Source organism: Sceloporus occidentalis, unplaced genomic scaffold (genome assembly GCF_023333645.1).
Source record: "Sceloporus occidentalis isolate IW3139 unplaced genomic scaffold, rSceOcc1.0.p SCAF_3, whole genome shotgun sequence".
Classification (NCBI taxonomy): Eukaryota; Metazoa; Chordata; class Lepidosauria; order Squamata; family Phrynosomatidae; genus Sceloporus; species Sceloporus occidentalis.
In genome coordinates, this window is record NW_028316983.1 from 1727668 (window position 1) to 1746140 (window position 18473).

The 18473-nt window shown below is 46.7% G+C and overlaps 1 protein-coding gene across 1 annotated transcript in view; it reads left to right on the plus strand.

Moving 5' to 3' along the window:
- The window catches only part of CTNNBL1 (catenin beta like 1), a 142614-nt gene extending 129359 nt beyond the window's left edge, over positions 1-13255 (plus strand). The window contains exons 14-16 of the mRNA XM_089513425.1: positions 6285-6422; positions 7959-8031; positions 13031-13255. Of these exons, the coding sequence (XP_089369551.1) occupies positions 6285-6422; positions 7959-8031; positions 13031-13119 (300 nt within the window). The 3' untranslated portion in view covers positions 13120-13255. The remainder of the gene's footprint in view (positions 1-6284; positions 6423-7958; positions 8032-13030) is intronic.
- Positions 13256-18473: the final 5218 nt, after the last annotated feature.

The following is an 18473-nucleotide window of genomic DNA, read 5'->3' on the forward strand; positions in this document are numbered from 1 at the left end:
TCACGAAGGAGGTTCCCGAATGCGAGGGACCTTCCCTGTGCCTTGCGTCTGGATCGGGGTTTTGTGGCACTACTATCAGGTTTATAATTGCCTTCTTGAAGAACCCCTACTCTTTCCTGTTTCCACTCCTCCAGCCAGCTTTTAAGCCAAGTTTGGGTGCAGAGTTTTTATGCCCCAGCATCTTCTGGGCTGCCAAACATATAAGGAAATGCTACATGAATATTGAGAAGTGTCCAGAAAGTCTCTAGTTTTGAAAAACAGTGTTCCTGTTATTGTTGTTTTTAATATTAAGCTGGCAGTCTTGTGGAGCTTGGCTGCAAGCTATTTAAAAGGTGAATTGCTGCTCCTCTAAAATTCACAAGGATTTCAGTGGGCAACTGGTCCACTCTCCTACCATGCAGGCATCCACAACTGAAATACTCCTGAAAGATGGCCAACTAGTCTCTGTTCAAAGACATCCATAGCTGGAAAGTCCACCAACCCCTGAGAAGATCTCTTCCACTGTCAGACAGTTCTTGCCATCAGGAAGTTCTTCCTAAGGTTTAGTTGAATTTTCTTTTCTTGTAACATGGATCTATTGGTCATGTCCTAGTCTACATGACAGGCCTTCTGGTCTTTAAAGATGGCTATCATATCACCTCTCTTCCCCAAGCTAAACCTATCCAAGTCATCTTTCCTCATAGGGCTTAGTTTGCAGACCTTTCACCATTTTAGTCACTCTCCTCTGGATACATCCTTCTTAAACTATGCTGCCCAAAACTGGATGCAATATTTCAGATGAGGTCTGACCAAAGCAGAACAGAGTGGCACTCGGATTTTACTTGCTCTGGACACTGTAGTGCTGTTGATGCAGCCTAGAATTGCTTTAGCTGTTTTGAGTACTGCCTGGGTACTTTTGACTGGGTAAAATTCAAAGACATAGCCATGTTAGTCTGGAAAATCAGTATGCGAAGGGATCTTGTAGCACCTTGAGACTAATTGAAAGGTAGAAGCTGGTAACATGAGCTGTCATGGCCTTGAGTCTACTTCCTCCTTACATCTGAGGAAGTAGATCCAGGTCTACGAAAGCTCATGCTACCAGCTTCTTTCTTTCAATGAGTCTCAAAGGTGCTACAAGATCCCTTTGCATACTACTTTTGACTCATGTTTAGCTTGTGGTCTACTCAGGACCAGTCTGCAAGTGGCCTTCAGCTCCAAATGGGAGCTGTAGTCCAGCATCTAGAAAAATCCTGGAAGTTAGGGGGAAAACGGATCTAGGAGTGCATACATTTTGCATGCACACACATACACACAGGTAGCAACTGTACATCCTACCCACAAAAAGGTGAACCACAGGACAATTGGTGCTGATCCCAACTGGGACAAAGCGGAGTTGCTTTTCTTTAGCTATGGAGAATAGGGGAAGAAGTCCCCTGCAGCCTTCAGTATAACAAGTGAATAGTCACTCTTCTTCCTTGAACTCAAGGAGCCCAGTATCCTCTTTTCCAGCTGGGAGTGACCGAGAGTGAGGGAAACCCAAGCCTCGCTCAGGTCCAGGGGCAGGAATACTCCGCAGCTCTGTTGGCAAGAGGTGTCGTTTTGCCATTCTTCCCTCCCTGCCAGTCGGTCCTCATTAGCTTGAGAGGAGCTTCACGGGAGCCCATCTTCGAGCTGTCTTCTCCCATCAGCATGGGGCATCTCGCCACAGATAAGGAATGGCACCTGAGCACTCATTTGCAGGATGGCATCTTGACGGGCTTGAGAGGAGAGGAAGAGAAGAGAGGGGGGAATAGCCTGTGTCACCATTTAGTTATTGGCACAGCAAACAGACTTACACTTGGGAGGGAATCCAAAAGGGTGTTCCTGTCAACAGGTCCTTGAAAAAGGCCCAGTGGCATTGCTCATCCCAGTATGCACTGCATTTGATGAATGTTTTCTGCCTAATTCCTTGGCCAGAGCTTTGAAATCCGTGTCCTGCTGCTCCTGCAGCACATATTTGGGAAGGGATCCCTCCACATTTGCTCTCCTGCACAAATTGGCCAATCTTGACTCCAGATCAGTTCACTCTCTGGACATCATGTGCTCAACCTTTCAGACGGACCTGCCAGAGTTTATGATGGGCTCTGAAAAGCCATGCCATCCTCATATTTCTTTTTTAAAAATCAGGTGGCTGTCAAGGCAAATGGGCAGAAATCATGGGCAAGAAATCTCCCTCCCTGGATTTTAGACTGCATTGCAATTCCTTTTCTTTGGAGGGTGGGGGCCTCCAGCAAGCTGGACTGGTACTCTAGCATGTCCAGGCTTCGTAACTGGAAAGAAACAGAAGGTAGAAGGGAAGGTTCAGATTGGAAAACTAGGAAATATCATCAATTTATTTTTATTTATTTGATTTTGGACCCCATCTTTCTCCCAGTCTGGAACCCAGTGGTAGTTCACAACATAAAATACAGCTGGAAAAAAAAGTTCTGAATAGTTCAGAGTAAGACCTGTTTGACAATGGAAGATGCTACCTTGAAGGTGTTGGAGTCTCTTTCTTTGGAGGTTGGATGGCTGTTTGTCATAGGGAGGGCTTTGATGGTGTCTTCCAGCACAACAGAAGGAGGTTTGACTGGATGGTCCTTGGGGGTCTCTTCCAACTCTGTGACTCTATGATTCTAACTGAATATATCTATCTATCTATCTATCTATCTATCTATCTATCTATCTATCTATTTTATGGTATTTATACCCTGCTATTAAGGGCAGCAATAATTTAAAATAGTTTTTAAATCATTTAATACATGGCAATATGGCTAAAAGTGTTACAGTCCACCTGTATTGGAAAGACCCTCCATAAGCTGTCAGTTGATAGCCAAAATCCTGTCCAAATACAAAGGTCTTTGCCCACCGGCAGAAGGAGGAGGAACCAGCATGTCCTCCAGTGGGATGGATTTCAACAGCCTAGGAATCTCCTCATGTCTTCTCTTTACCAAACATGACTATCAGTGGTGGGACCAAGAGGAAGCCCTCGCCATCCCTGCAAGGATCGTAAAAGCCAGGCAGGCTCATATAGGGGGAGATGGGCTTTCAGAGAGATTGGGCACTTCAAAAGAATTATGAAAAATACTCCCCTCCTCCTTGAAGTATCAGCACCATCCCTGATGTTCTGAAGGTGGCACAGAGATGCATAGGTGGCCTGGATGTGTGCAGAAGTGGAGGACTCTCCATTGATGAGCCCTTTTTAACAGAGATTGGATGTGTTGGGTTTAGTTAAAAATCAAGAATTGGTGAAACCCTCTATCAGAGTTTAAAACTGTGCTAAGGCAGAAACCTAGAAAAGCAAGACCAGCCACCTTCCCCACAGGTGCATCTAGCTGAATAAAACAAATTAAACTAATTCTTCCTTAAAAGGTATGAAAAGTCATTTTACTCACAACTCACTTGTGCATAACCATATACACAGCTTCAGCTACTTGATAGGTGAGACAAGAAGAAAATAAACATATTAGGAGGAAGAAATGGAGTACCTCTTCAGGATAGCATCCTAATTTCATAGTAGTCAGGGAGTAGGAGAGATGAGCATCTAGATGGGCCAGGAGAGAGAACAAAATAAATGCCTACATGACTTGGAAAAAGTGTGTCTGTGTCTGTGTCTTGTGTGTAAAGAAACAGACAGACAGGAGGTTTGCCATAAGCACTCCTTTACTCCTAGAGGGAGAATGTGCAGAGAGTTTAGGCATGCAAAGGTTGCAATCTCCCAACAGGGTGAATGTTTGCACAGTGGGTTCCAGCACTGACCATGCCTTGGCCCTTCAGCTCCTTCCTTACTTTAGGATACTAGGGAAAGAAAGCTCAGGTCTCAGCCAGCCGGGGAGCCCTCCTGTTTTTGCTGTCTGTCCTGGGAGTGCTCAGAGCTATAGACTTGGCGGAGAGTTGCATGGCTCTGAATGTTCCAGTATAGAGAATGGATGTGTTGCCTTGTGACTAGGGGTATGTCTACATGAGCCCTATGGACCGGTTTCTCCTCACCCTTGCTGCAACTTGTCTTCACGATGCAGGGCCAAAGCCCCAACTCAACACAGCATGAGACCAGTTCCACATCAAATACAGGCCACCCCTGCCTTGTTGTTGTTAACTGCCTTTGAGTCATCCTCGACTCATAGCAATCCTATGGATGAGACATCTCCAAGATGCCCTGTCCTCAGCCTCTCTGCTCAGGTCCTGTGGCCCCAGGATCATGTTCTTCCTGACTGCATCTAACCATCTGGCCTATGGTCTTTCTCTCTTTCTACTGCTTTCCACCTTTCCTGGCATTATTGTCTTTCCTAATTATTCAGTTTTCCTTATGATGTGGCCAAAGTACAACAGCCTCAATTTAGCAGTCTTGGCTTCCAAGCAGAGACAAGGCTTGATCTGTTGTTCAAGGACCCATTTGTTTGTCTTTTTGGCCATCCATAGTATCCTCAGCACTCTTCCAGCATCATATCTCAAATGAATTGATTTTCTTTTTATCTGATTTCTTCATTGTCCAGCTCTCGTATCCATACATGGTGATGGGGAATTCATTTTAAAGGCTTAGCTTTGTTCTGGATTTTCTAGAGTGCTCTACAGCGATGCTGGGCAGCTGTTTACACATGCATCCTACTGTGCTGCCCGGTGCTGCCACTGGCACAAGTCATTCCCTCTGAGATCACCATGCAGCATCCAGTCGTGTGCTGGGTGCCTCGTTTTTGACCTCATAGGAAATGACTTGCACTAGCGCCAATGCTCAGCGGAATGCTGTGTAAACAGCCAACCAGCATTGCTACAGAATGCAAAGGGAATTGAGGGGGGGATTGGGGCAGCTTTGGGGCCTGGACTATTTAGGCTGGTGTAGACCCACCCTTGGAGAAGTGGCTGTGCCCCCTCATTCCCAGCTAGCAAGCCGCCTTTTAGGACCCTGCCTCTGGCTGGTATTGTGCAAGGGAGCCAGGAAGCAGTCCATGGCAAGGCAGGCTTGTTTGCATGCATTCTCTAATGAGGAAAGATATTGCTCCAGCGGAGTGTGCCCACCTGCCGGGACACTGTGCCATAAATCACGTCAAGCGACAGGAGCTCTCCTAGAGTTGGCAAAACAAAATTCCAGAGTGAGGATAGTGAAAGGTCAGATGTGGCATGAGATACTGCCAGCAGGGGACCAGGTGTGGCAGGGCAGAGGATAGTCAATTCAGCTTGCAAAGAAGGAAGAGTGGCAGATGTCCCACTGGGGCACTTGGGCCACTTAGATGGACACTGTGCCCTTCCATTCCCTCTTTTGCCCTCCCTCCCTCCCTCCTGGAGAAAAGCAGAACCAGGACTCCGTTTCAGGCCTCTGGCCTCATAGCAGCCCCTGCTAAACACATTGTTACTGTAAATTGTTTTAACTGGTGTGAAGTGATGAATATATATTTCATTCTTTAAAAATTAATGTTGCTATTTATTGTCTCAAGTGGGTTTTATATTGTCTTGAAATCTTCAGATACAGGGCATGAAGCCACAACTGGTGGCCTGAGTTTGCAAGACCTGAGCAGAGGCTTGCCTTGAAGGTCTCTTGTTCATAGAGTTCCCATAAGTCAGAGTTGATTTGACAGCCGCTAACAACAGATAAATATTTAAATGAATGAATGAATGGATTTTTGTCTTGCACCCCCAGGACAGTGCTTAGCGCCCAGAGGCAAAGAGTACCAACATATTTCCCAAATGGTGCTGCTGCCACCACCTTGTCTATCAAGGGGGACCACCTCCCATTGGCCGAAGGCACAGGGGCCATGTCCTTCAGTGGTCATGAGGCCCATTTGCACCCATGTCCTGCTGTGGCTTCCTTCCCCAGTGAGCTTTTCCTCGAACTTGAGATCTGCACCATGTTACTCCCTATGAGTAACTTGGTGGCTTATTCATAGAGCTAGAAGAAAGTCCTCTGGAACAGATCCCAAGCTCAGCAGGGGAAAAGCTCAGCAGGGGAAGGAGAGTTCCCTCCAGTTAGAAAATGGATTGAATTCTCTCCCCACCGAATCCTCACCCCAGAAGAAAACAGGAGTGAGGCTTTGCCCCCTTCTATCCAGCTCTTTCATCATTATGTTCAGTTGCAATGGCTTAACCCCTCTTGCTGCTAACCAACTGGCCAAGGAGGAGGAGGAGGTTGTTTGCTGTGTCTTGTTGAGACGGAACAATCTCCTTCTCCCAAGAGTCCTCCAGCTTGCCAAGTGCTCTGAGCATTCATGAAAAGAGTCTTCAGCAAAGGGAGCGGATTCTCAGGCCAGGTGCCATCTTTTTTCATCCCATTTGACCGCCTGCTTACTTCCCTCCAGGACGTGGTCGGCCGTGGGGAGATCATCGACGATGACATGGAAGACGAGTTCTACCTCCGCCGGCTGGACGCCGGTCTCTTTGTCCTCCAGCTCATCTGCTACATCACAGCGGAAATCTGCAATGCCAGCATCCCACAGGTAAGGACAACTTGGCCAACTTGCTCTTTCAGGCTTTCTTTCCGTGGGGTCTCCTGGCTTGTTCCACAGCCATGCCCTGTCTTTGGACTTTGGACTTCTGCTAGGAGTCCTGATTCTGTAGCCCAGCATTAAAAGTTTTGTTAGCCTACCTCCCTTTACACAATTTTGCTGAATTTTTCCTTCATAGAATGTGGACTGGAAATGCCAGGTGGACAGAGTGACAACAGATGGATTGATTCAGCCAAGGATGCCACGGCTGTCCTGCGTTTGCATTTGGAGGCCTCTACTTCAGAGGCTCAGCATAAGTTGAAGATGACTTGTTAGCAAATTACAACAACAACAACAACAACAACAACAGAGAGTGATGGAAGTAAAAACAAAGTGAAGCAGGGGCCTCTGATTTGGATGGCCGTTGTTGTTGTTGTTGTTGTTGTTGTTGTTGTTGTTAATTGTCATCAAGTCAACTTTGAAGGGGAGACCTCCAGGCCACCCTGTTACCAACAGCCCTGTTCAGGTCTTGCAAGTTCAGAGCAGCCATTGTGGCTTCTTGAAGGAGTCTACCTATCTCTCTTGATTGAGTCTATCCAGTGACAGTTGGCGGGGTGAGGGGGTGTTGTTTGGTGGTGGTGGTGGTGGTGGTGGTGGTTGTTGTTGTTATGAGCCTTCAAATCATTTCTGACTTACGGCGACCCCAAGGCAAACCTATCATTGGGTTCTCTTGGCACAATTTGTTGGGAGGAGGTTTGCCATTGTCTTCCTCTGAGGCTGAGAACCTGTGACTTATGACTAAGGTCACCCAGTGGTTTCATGGCTGAGCTAGGAATTGAACCCTGGTCTCCAGAGCCATAGTCCAACACTCAAACCACTACACCACACTGGTTATCATATAGTGGGGATGTTATCATTTGGGGCAAAATTTCCAGAGATTGGGGAATGGCTCCAGGGCCCCAATGATCCCTTTAATCTGACCTTGTAACCTGGATGCAGAAGGCAACCGTTGTGGTGATGGATCCATACCCCACTCTTCCTTTTTCCACCATCACCACTTTCCTTCGCCAACATCACCATCACCATGAGACATGTAGCTCTCTGACACCAAGCAAAGGTCTTTTGTAGGTCTGTGCTGGCAGAAACAGGAGGGCTGAGCCCAGTTGCCATTCCAGGCATCCTCTCACTTCACCGCTTGCTGCTTTTCTTTGCCAGGGGCATTGCTCCACATGGGCTTAGAGAGCTCTGTGGATTTCCCACAGTTGGCAGCTACTGCCAGCTGCCTCTCCTTGTTTGGTACAGTTAGCAAAATCATACCTGAAAGCTGTGTTTTCTTTAAATCCTCCTCCCTTTAGTGAGCCTCTCCAACTGTTTTTGGTGCCTTGTGCAGAGAGTCTCCTGTAAGGTTTAGTTCATCCATAAAAATTCCAAGCAGCTGAAAGATTTCTGTGCCGGTTTCCCCCTTTTCTCTTTCCACTTGAATGAACATGTGTGTTTTTTTCCACTGCCTCTCTTTTTCTGTGTCATTGTTGATGTTTTTCCAACCAGATTCGCCAGAGAGTCCATCAGATACTGAACATGCGGGGAAGCTCCATCAAAATAGTTCGGCACATCATCAAAGGTGAGCCCTCTGGGCCAGGAGTGGGAAATGGCGTCCTCCAAGGGCTCAGACCCCCAAAGGCCTCTGTGGCAAACCTTTTGGCCCTGAATGTATGGGCCTGGGAGAAAGCCAGCCTCTCTTCCCATTCATTTGGCATCTCTGAGTCCTGCTGGTCATCATAGAATCATGTGGTCATAGAGACCTAGAATTGAAAAGGACCCCAAGGCCATTAGTCTAACCCCTTTCTGCCATGCAGGAAGACACAACTAAAGCACTCCCAACAGATGGCCATCCAACCTTTTTTGAAAAGCTTCCAAATATGAACTGTTCCCCTTCCATCTGATATATATCCAGAGGTAGCCATGTTGGCTGGGCAGAAAAATACAGCAAAATCTCCCCCCCCAAAAAAAAAAAAAATCTCCACATTGCAGTGATGACCTTTATTAGGCCAACCAAAAAGTGCAAAGTACCTTTCACAAGGTTTTGCAGCTTACAGGCTTCTTAGAACCATAGACTGCATCTGCACTGCAGAAATAATCCAGGTTGACACCAGTTTAAACTGCCATAGCTCCATGCTATGGAATTTTGGAATTTGTAGTTTGTTATTTCTGTCGTGCAGATGCAGCCCTCGAATCTTAGACTTGGAAGGGGCTGCAAGGGCTATTATCTAGTCAACCCCCTGCTGTGGAGGAATACATCGGACATGGATGTTAAGAGTCATTTTTAGGGAAGAAATGTGAAGTTGGAGAGTGGCAGGGCTGCATCTTTCTTGGGATACAGACACTGAATTTAAGTGTTTATATCCCAAAATGTGGAGAGTGGTAGAGTCTCTTTCCCTGGAGGTCTTTAAGCAGAGGCTGGATGGCCATCTGTCGGGGATGCTTTGATTGTGAGTTTCTGCATGGCAGAAAAGGGTTGGACTGGATAGTGCTTGAGGTTTCTTCCAACTCTATGATTCTAAGGTGGTGGCAAAAGTTAAAAGGCATTTTGGGGGAAGAAATGGGATGATGGAGTGACAGGGCTGCATCTTTCTTGGGATGCTAACACTGAGTTCAAGGTGGTGGCAAAGGAGTGTTTTATGCAGGACAAGGCCACAAGACCTTTACTATCCACGAAGTGTTTGGGACACAGAACTGAGGCAAGGCAATGACCTTCTTCCTCCCTTCTTAGAAACAAAGGCAGTTCCTTTGGAATCCAACCCATACCTGTCCTGTGCAAGGCTACAATCCCCTTTGTAGGCAGAACGTCACTCATCCAGACATCCCAAACCCATGGAGGGCCTGATTCTTGGCTTCCTTTCTTGGGATTCTGTGACCTTTCAACCTATTGGGGTCCTACAAGTCACCTGGCCTTTCACTCTAGCTATTTTGACTGGTGGGGCATAGAATCATAGAGTCATAGAGTCGGAAGAGACCCCAAGGGCCATCCAGTCCACCCCCTTTCTGCCATGCAGGAATTCTCAGTCAAAGCATCCCCATTGACAGATGGCCATCCAGCCTCCGTTTAAAGACCTCCAAAGAAGGAGACTTCACCAAAATCTCAGGGGAAGGAGTGTGCTCCACTGTTGAACAGCCCTTACTGTCAGGAAGTTCTTCCTAATGTTAACATGAGATCTCTTTTCCTGTAGCTTGCATCCATTGTTCTGGGTCCTGTTCTCTGGAGCAGCAGAAAACAAGCTTGCTCCATCCTCAGTAGGACACTCCTTCCAATATTTAAACAGGGCTATCATATCATCTCTTAACCTTGTCTTCTCTAGGCTAAACATACCCAGCTCCCTAGGAAGTGGGGAGGTAGACTTCACAGAGGGGGACAGATGAACTATGGGGCAGAGGGAGGGAGAGACCAGGTAGCACCTCAACCCCATTCCCTCTTCTCAGGGGTTCAGGTGGGGCTTACAGGCCTCATTGTTTGCTTTTCTCCCCCTGCCACCCCTTTGCATGCAGGGTTCCAGCCTGGTTCCCCTCCCTCTCCGTCCGACCCCCCATCTGCCACCTGCTTTTTTGCATGCTAATTGGAAGCCTGTTTCTGAGCTTGATTTTTATGGCCTACATATTTTCCCTGTTTCTCTGGCAGCCTGACAGTTGATGGGTCCCTGGGGAGGGTGGAGAATGGCTTCGGATGCAAGGGAGGGAGTTGGGCTCTCCATTTGTTTCAAGTGGGGAAGGAGGGTCGCCTGGGCTCCTTAAGGCTCACCTCTGCCAGCTGAAGGGGCTGGGGGCTTTGGAGGGGCTGCTTTGAGACAGGGATGGAGTTCCCTGGTCCACAAAGGCAACCCTCTACCCAAACCCCTGGGACCCTTTTCTGCCCAGTTCTGGAGATACTGGAGGATGCTTAATGCTCACATTAAGAGGGGGCTGAGACTAAAGCAGACTTTCTCATGAGTCTACCTGACATTGATATTTTTAACTGCTTTTAATTCTGTTGTTCGTTTAACTATGTTTTAGGTTTTGTACAATGTGGATATTTTTAGCTGTATCCACCTTGAGTCCCAGACTGGGGGAAAGGATGGATATAAATAAAGATGATAATGATGATGGCGCAGGAGGGAATGGGGATAGATGACAGCATTTCTTCTCTCTCCGCCGTTTCCACACATGGAGTCACTGCGTCCCTTTCTCTGCCCTTTTGGATTTGCTAGAGAGTCTTAGAATAAAAGAAAATAAGTAAATCATAGAATCAGTTACAACGGGCTCTTGATATCTGTTGGCATTTGGTTCCAGGACCCCCTGTGGATACCAAAATCCACAGATGCTCAAGTCCTATGGTATACCATAGGGTTGTAAAATGATGTATCTTATATAAAATGACAAAATCAAGGTTTGCTTTTTGGAACTTTTGTTTTTGAGGAATATTTTGTGGATAGTTGAATATGTGGATGAAGAATCTGTAAATACAGAGGGCTGACTGTGTAGAGTTGGAATCAACCCAAAGACTATATACTCCAACTCCCTGCCATGCAAGAAATACACAGCTATAACCTCCCTAAGAGGCGGGCATTCAACCTCTATTTAAAGATCTCCATCAAAGGGGGAGAGTCCTCTTGGATTAAGTTCCTCTATGGAAGTGGTTGGACTGTTTTGTCTAATGGTAGAACATTCCTTTCCCTTTATCTGGAAGTCCAAAATATTCCAAAACCCAAAAACTTTTTTTCATGGGTCGCTGAATTAGTGACACCTCTGCTTTCTGATGGTTCATATACATAAACTTCGTTTTATGAACAAAATCATTTTTAAAACTGTGTTTAAAATTATCTCCAGGCTGGATAAATAAGGTGTGTATGAACTATGAATGCATGTTTAGACCCGGGTCCCATCTCCAAGATAGTTCATTACATATGTATGAGCAAATGGAAGTATTCCAAAATCCCCCAAAATCAAAACACTTCTAGTTTCAAGCATTTTGGATAATATAGTATCAGTCCCAGGTTGTGGAATGGGGTTGCAGATGCAATGTCATTGCCCACATGAAGATGAACATCGGCTAGCACAACAGTACCATTCAATGCAATTATTATGTAGTACCACCAATGTGTAAGTTTGTACGTACTGATGTACACCACACAACCCCACTGCCTGATCATGAACAATGTCACCTGAGGGTGATTTCTTCTACAAAATACACAGCTAAGTGAGTAAAGTTGTAGCAGATTAGTAAGTGGCCAAGAGGCCCATTTACACAACCAGGATGCAGCCTCCCTGCCGGCGTGTGTGGCTCCAGCCATCATCTCTGGCCTCTAAAAACCCCAACAAACTTTTGCAGGAATCTCTGCACTTAAGGGGAAAACATTTATGTTGTGTTGAGTGGACCATTTGGCTTCAGGACATATGCAATCAATCTCTTTCTCATGTAAAGTCAAAGGCTTTCATGGCTGGCATCCATAGTTTTTTGTGGATTTTTTGGGTTGTGTGGCCATGTTCTAGAAGAGTTTGTTTCTGACGTTTCTCCAGCATCTGTGGCTGGCATCTTCAGAGAACACTGACATGGAAGAGAGAGGGGTATATATATATTCTGTGTCCCTGGGTTGGGAGGAGTGATTGCCATGTTAATCTGGGTATTGTTCTGTTGTTGAATGGCAAAGCCTCAAGGTTAGAGGATATGCAAAGAGGATTTGTGTCTGTTTAATTAGAGATCCATTGTCTGCTGGGAAAGCCCTTGTCCCTGGCTGGTGTTCATTTGCATTTGCTGGGTCTTGGTTTTAGTGTTTTTCAGGACTGGTAGCCAAACCTTGTATACTTTAAGGGTTTCCTCTTTCCTGTTGAAACTATCTTTATGTTTGTGGATTTCAGTGGCTTTCCGGTGCATTCTGACCTGATAGTTATCAGCATGATCCAGAATTTCAGGGTTTTCAAACAGCATTTTATGTCACGGATGGTTTGTAACGTGTTCTGCTACGGATGATTTTTCTGGCTGACCTAGTCTGCAGTGTCTATTGTATTCCTTGATTCATGTTTGAACACTGCGTTTGGTGGTCCTTTGTCCACAGATGCACCGTATGCAGTCAATTTCTGCAGCCATGAGAGGGTCTGTCCTGTCCTTCGCTGAGCGCAGCATTTGCTGGATTGTCTCAGTCGGTTTGCAAACCACTTGGAGGTTGTGATTCCTCACCAGTTTCCCTATTCTGTCTGTGATTCCTTTGATGTATGGTAAAAATACCTTCTCTTTGGGGAGGTCTCTTTCTCAGTGCGTGTCTCAATGCACCTTTCTTTTCCAAAATGAAAATGTTGCTAGCGGTGCTGGGCCCAGGTGCCACATTGTGTCTGCCCAGTGAGATACTCCCAGGTATGGTGCCAGGTATCAGCTGACATTCTGGTTTTGGGGAGGAAGAGTGGGCTGGGTCAGTTTTCCAAAGGTTGTCTTTCATCCACATGCAAGAGCCACAGTTTTGGTGCTCAAAAGGCAAAATGCCTTCCTGTTGCATGACTTCTCCTTTTCTCTTTCCATCACATGAGAATTTTCAGCACACTGGGAGCTTCCCCTTGTTTGCTCTGCTAACTCCAGCCTGCCGCTTCTTTTCCTGCAGAGTATGCTGAGAACATTGGGGACGGGAAGAACCCCGAATTCCAGGAGAGCGAGCAGAAGCGGATCGTGGAGCTGCTTGAAAACTTCTGAGGATCCTGCCTTTGGCCAAAAGTGCCCCAGCAGTGTCTGTGTTCCTCTGGACAAAGAAACCAGGGAAAGGACTTTCTTTAATCTGTATTTCTCCAGGCTTTCAGAGATATTAAAGATGGTTTGTTTTGCTTTTTTACATTCTCGACTGATTCTCCACTCTGGGGCCATGCATACTTTATAACCTACAGCCCTTCTTTCTCTGCAGATTTTGACAAATGTGGGGAGGGGAGGCGGTAGTGGTCATTTATAACATGGATCTTGACCAATGGATACTTGGCCCTCATGTGGCATTGTCAGCTGTCTGGTACCCCATTGTGGAATTAAGAATATCTCTGACCTCCTCAGCAGGTTGTGTGCCACTGTCATAAGGCATTGGACAAAACAAGCTTCTTCCATCCTCAGTGTGACACAGATACTTCAAATATTTTGACAGGGCTCTCACATCATCTCTTAACCATCTCTTTTCCAGGCTAAACAAACCCAGCTCCCTATGTCTTAGGGCATGCGCTTCACAGATGAAGACATGGGCCACCTGAGCTCAAATCAAAGGCCATGTGCTCCACACCACTGATGTCAATTGTACCTGGGCAAGAAATTATTATTGCAATTCTCTCTGTTTTGCAAGCTGCCCTGGCTTCTGGCTCATGAAAATGGTGGGACATAAATAGAAGGAGGGAGGGATGGCCAGTAAAACCAAGAGCAAGTTGTTGTTTTCAGAGCTTTACTAAGGCCAGGAAGAGGCACTGAAGGAGAAACAGGGGGCTGCCAATTCTTTGGTTTCAGCTTCAAGCCAGCCTGTTTCAGGGGCCAGGACCTGCCTTGGAGTGTGTGTGAAGCATCTCCCATCCCACCCAAGATGACAGCTGCTGCCAGCTCCGAAGAAGGCACCTGAGCCTCCCAGGGCCTTGACCGTCCTGTCCAACCCAGAACCTCTGAGCTTGCTCTTTCTCCAAGGTGAGTGACCACTAGGCTCCTTCCCCTCCTTCCTCCCAGGGTTGACCTGCAGGGAGGGCAGGGGAGGAGAAGCTTTGTGTCCGGTCTGTCGTCTCCCCTGCGCTCCTTTTTGCCCGTTAATGACAGACGGCAACAAAAGCGAGCAGCTGCTCCCTCGCATGGGCTGGGGCCTCATTTCAGGAGATTTGCATGCTGGCTGCATCCGTTCCTTATCACTGCTGAGGAAAACACATTGTCAGGGAGGTTTAGCAGCTCCTGTTGGCTCAGCAGGCTCTGACCGCGCTGTTATTTTGGTCATCAACTTGGAAGCTGCACATGAGACCTTGGCCGGAGAAAAGCAGACAAAGCAGAGACACATAGGCAGACCTCTTTGCTTCTTCTAAAGAGTTGGGATCTGCCTCCTCAGCCCTTTTTCCTCTCCATCTCTGCTTCTCCCGCTTTCTATAAAAACTCCTAAATTTCATCAAACAAGAGTGACTGGGTGGGATGGAAGAGCCCAAATGATGCCCCATGCTGGTGGTGGTGGTGGTGGTGGTGATGATGTTACCATGGGCAATTCATAGAATCATTTAATGGTAAGGGGGCCCCAAGGGCCATCCAACCGAATCCCATTCTGCCATGCAGGATGACACTGTTAAAGCACCCCAAGAGATGGCCGTCCAGCCTCTGTCTAAAGGCCTCCAAAGAAGGAGAGCCTCAGCTCACCATCTTTCAAGGCAGCCTGATCCACTGCCAAACAGCTCTTATGAACAAGAAATGCTTCCCACAGTTTAGATGCAATCTCTTTGCTTGCAGTTTGAATTTCTGCTATAAACCAGTGGATTATAAGTACAAGGCATTCCCCCTAAACATTAGGACAAACTTCTTGACCTTGTAAAATGAGGGCTAGACAAGGTAACCGTTACATGGATTTGTTATTGGTTGACTGGCTGAACCCAAAGGGTGCTCAACAATGGCTCCTTTTCATCCTGGAGAGAAGTGACCATTGGGGTGTCCAGTTGGATTCTGTCCTGGGCCCAGTTTGCTATTCATCAATGACTTGGAGGACAGAATTGGGGACATACTCATCAAATTTGCAGATGACACCAAACTAGGAGTAGCTAATACCCCAGAGGACAGGATCAAAATTCAAAATGACCTGAATGAACATGGAAACCACTGTTTAGAATCAGCTTGTAATGGGTCAGCGCAGCCGGCCTGAGAGAGGTAGGTGAGCAGGGACAACACACCAAGACTTGCTTTTGTGGGGCTGTTTGTTGCTGTTTGTTCCTGTTAATCTCTGAGGGTCATGTGTGATTGTCATTTGCTGGCTGCTATGTCCATGTGAATTCAAAACAAGCAGCAACCATCCCCCCATACAAACACACAACCTTTCTCCCAAACAATAGATAATATGCACATTATATTCAAATTTTCCAGATTTCCAACTCATTCCTATCACAGGAGGGTTTGGGGCTTTTATCAGCCTGATATCCCTGCTTTAAACCTTGGAGTATCCTGAGTGCCTTTGGATCCAACTGAGAACCTATCCTTCTTGGGCTGGCTCATGTATTTGTGCAATCCATTAATTTGTGGAGAACAATTCATAAGAAAAGGGGGCAAGAAAAGGAGGAAAGGAGAGCAGGATACGTGGATGGGTGCATTTGAGTGCAGAAAGGATGAACAAAGTGCATGGCTACCTATGCACATGACAAGAGACAAGATGGAGGAAGGTGTGTTGGAGGGGCTCTCTATTCCCACCCACACTGGGGGAAGTGTTCTTGAGCTTCCCCCCTCACTCACTCCCTTCCTTCCTTCCTTCCTTCCTTCCTTCCTTCCTTCCTTCCTTCCAATGTATAAATGGCTGCTGTCGCCAAGACATGCCCAAGGCAACTCCATCGTTCCTGTTGCTGCCATTTCCTTTGCTCCAAATTGATCACATTTTGGCTTTTAGTATCTAGAGGAAGGATGGAGTCTGGTTCAGGCAATCTTTTTCCAGCAGCCTCAGGAAGTTGTTTTCACAGGGATGTCCTGCATCCACTATTCAGTGTGTGTGTGTGTGTGTTTTGTTTTATTTTTGGCCTTTGTTGCCTTTGCTTGGCAGTCTTGGATGGCTGGCCAGTCTCTCTCTGGTTGTCAGGCAGAAATGCATACGCACACAGAGACACACAGCTCTGCAGATCAGGAATCCTCACAGCCGAAACTGTTTGCACACTCCTTTATCTGAAGGAGGCCACAAGGAAGGAGTCAAGAGCCTGAACCTTTCAGGGCATTCACACCAGGCCATCTCTTAGGAGCAAGCTGGAGGAAAGGTGGCCTTGTCCCATCTCCATTTTGAAGAGGTTAGAGCAAGAAAAGCTGGAGTCCTCCCCAAATCCTGCAGAGATTAATCTTGCCAGTCGCTTGTTCTCTTCCTCCTTTTCCCCCGCTCTGTTCCTTTTTCTTCTCCCGGAATGAAAGAAACGTTTGAGAGGATTATAGGAAAATAAATACATAAACCCAAAATGCTGCTGCTTATCGGAGTACAAAGCAATCTTGGTATCTCTTCCTTGCGATGGGTGATGAAGGGGGCTCCAGATGTTAGGGGCATTAAGTGCAGAGTGGTTTGAGCTTTTGTGGCCAAGGATGGCAATGGGGCACATGGGGCTCAATTACCTCTCTCTGCCACCCTTGCCACTTTCCAAATGTGCACTTTTCCAGGAGAGTGCCAGGTGCAACGGTAGATATTCTCTCTCACATACACAAACACACACACCACTCCATGTGGTCCTTTAGTGGCAGCATGAGCAATGCTGACTGGCTGCAACATCCTTCCAAAGTTATTGCTGTTGGTTGTTGTGTGCCTTCAAGTTGTTTCTGACTTATGGCAACCCTGAGGCAAACTATCATGAGGTTTTCTTGGCAAGATTTGGTCAGGAAAAAAAATGCCATTGCTTTCCCCTGAGGCTAAGGAAGTGACTTGCCCGTATTCACCCAGTGGGTTTCATGGTCAAGCTGGGAATCAAACTGTGGTCTCCAGAGTCATAGTCCAAATCTCAAACCACGATGCCAATCTGGCTCCCATCCATCCAAAGAGCCCCAGAAGGAACTGGGTTCAAACCTGAGCAGACCACTCCTTCTTCCTCTTGGGAACCCTAAGCTACAAAAACAGTAATTACAAACTGGGGACAAACAAACCATCTGGATGAAATCTCCAAAGGTAGGATCACAAGAGCACCCTTACCCCCAAAAGGTGGCACTACTTGGAACACACCACGTCATCAGCCCAAACCTTGGAAATGCCTGGATTCTTGGAGAGGTCCTTAGGAACACCTGCGGCTGAAGCCAGTGAAGCTTCAAAAGCTTGCACAATGTCTTTTGTGCTTTGGAGTGGCTCCAGTAAAGGCATTGCTGCTTTGTGAATTTTGGATGCTGTTGTTTTTCATTGCATGGCCAACACAGCGGTGTCTGTGTAATGCGTCTTCAAGCCATTTCCAGCTTATGGCAACCCTAAGGTGAACCAATAATAATAATAATAATAATTATTATTATTATTTATATCCCGCCTCTCTACAAAATGCAATTGGGGCGGTTTTATGCGGTTTTCTTGGCAAGAATTTGTGCAGAAGAGGTTTGCCTTGCCTTCGTCTTGACGCAGAGTGAGTGTCATTTGCCTAAAGGGGTTTCCATGGCTGAGCAGGGATTTGAACCCTGGTCTCCAGAGCAGTAGTCCAACGCTCAAGCCGCAACATCATGCGGGGTCTCCATCAAAGCTCCACCTGAATATATTTTTCTCAAAGCAAAGGTCTCTTGAACATTCATTGCTCAGGGACCCATGCCAGCCCTAAAAGGGACAAGCTTCCTGGTCCTCTAATAAGGGGCATCCTTGATAATAAAGGGATACTTGCCAACCCTAAAAGGGAGTAGCTTTCTGGTTCTCAAATAAGGAACATCCCATTATAATAAGGGGTATTTCCCAACCCTTATCTATCATGATTTTTACTTTATTTCTTATTCATTCATTCTATTTACCATATATACTCGACCTATACGTCAGCCTCCTGTATAAGTCGAGGGCAAGTTTTGGGGCCAAAATTACGAATTCTGATATGACCAGTGGAAGTCAAGGGTAAAACTTAGGGGCATACAAGAAAGGATCTAAAGACCCCCACGGTTCCCCTCTGGACCGCTGCCATGCTTGGATCACCCAATCCAGGCATGACAGGTTGGAGAAAGACTAAGCATGATCCAAGCACGGCCAGGGTCCAGAGGGGACCCACGGGGTCATTATCTCCCCTGCCATCCCTGGATCACCCAATCTGGGCATCAGAGGGGAACTGTTCCAGGCATGGGAGGGGTCAGGACAGACCTCACGAATAACCAATTGTGAATTCCAAATTCGCAAATTAGGAAGGATGACTGTATACAGTAATTTCCATGCC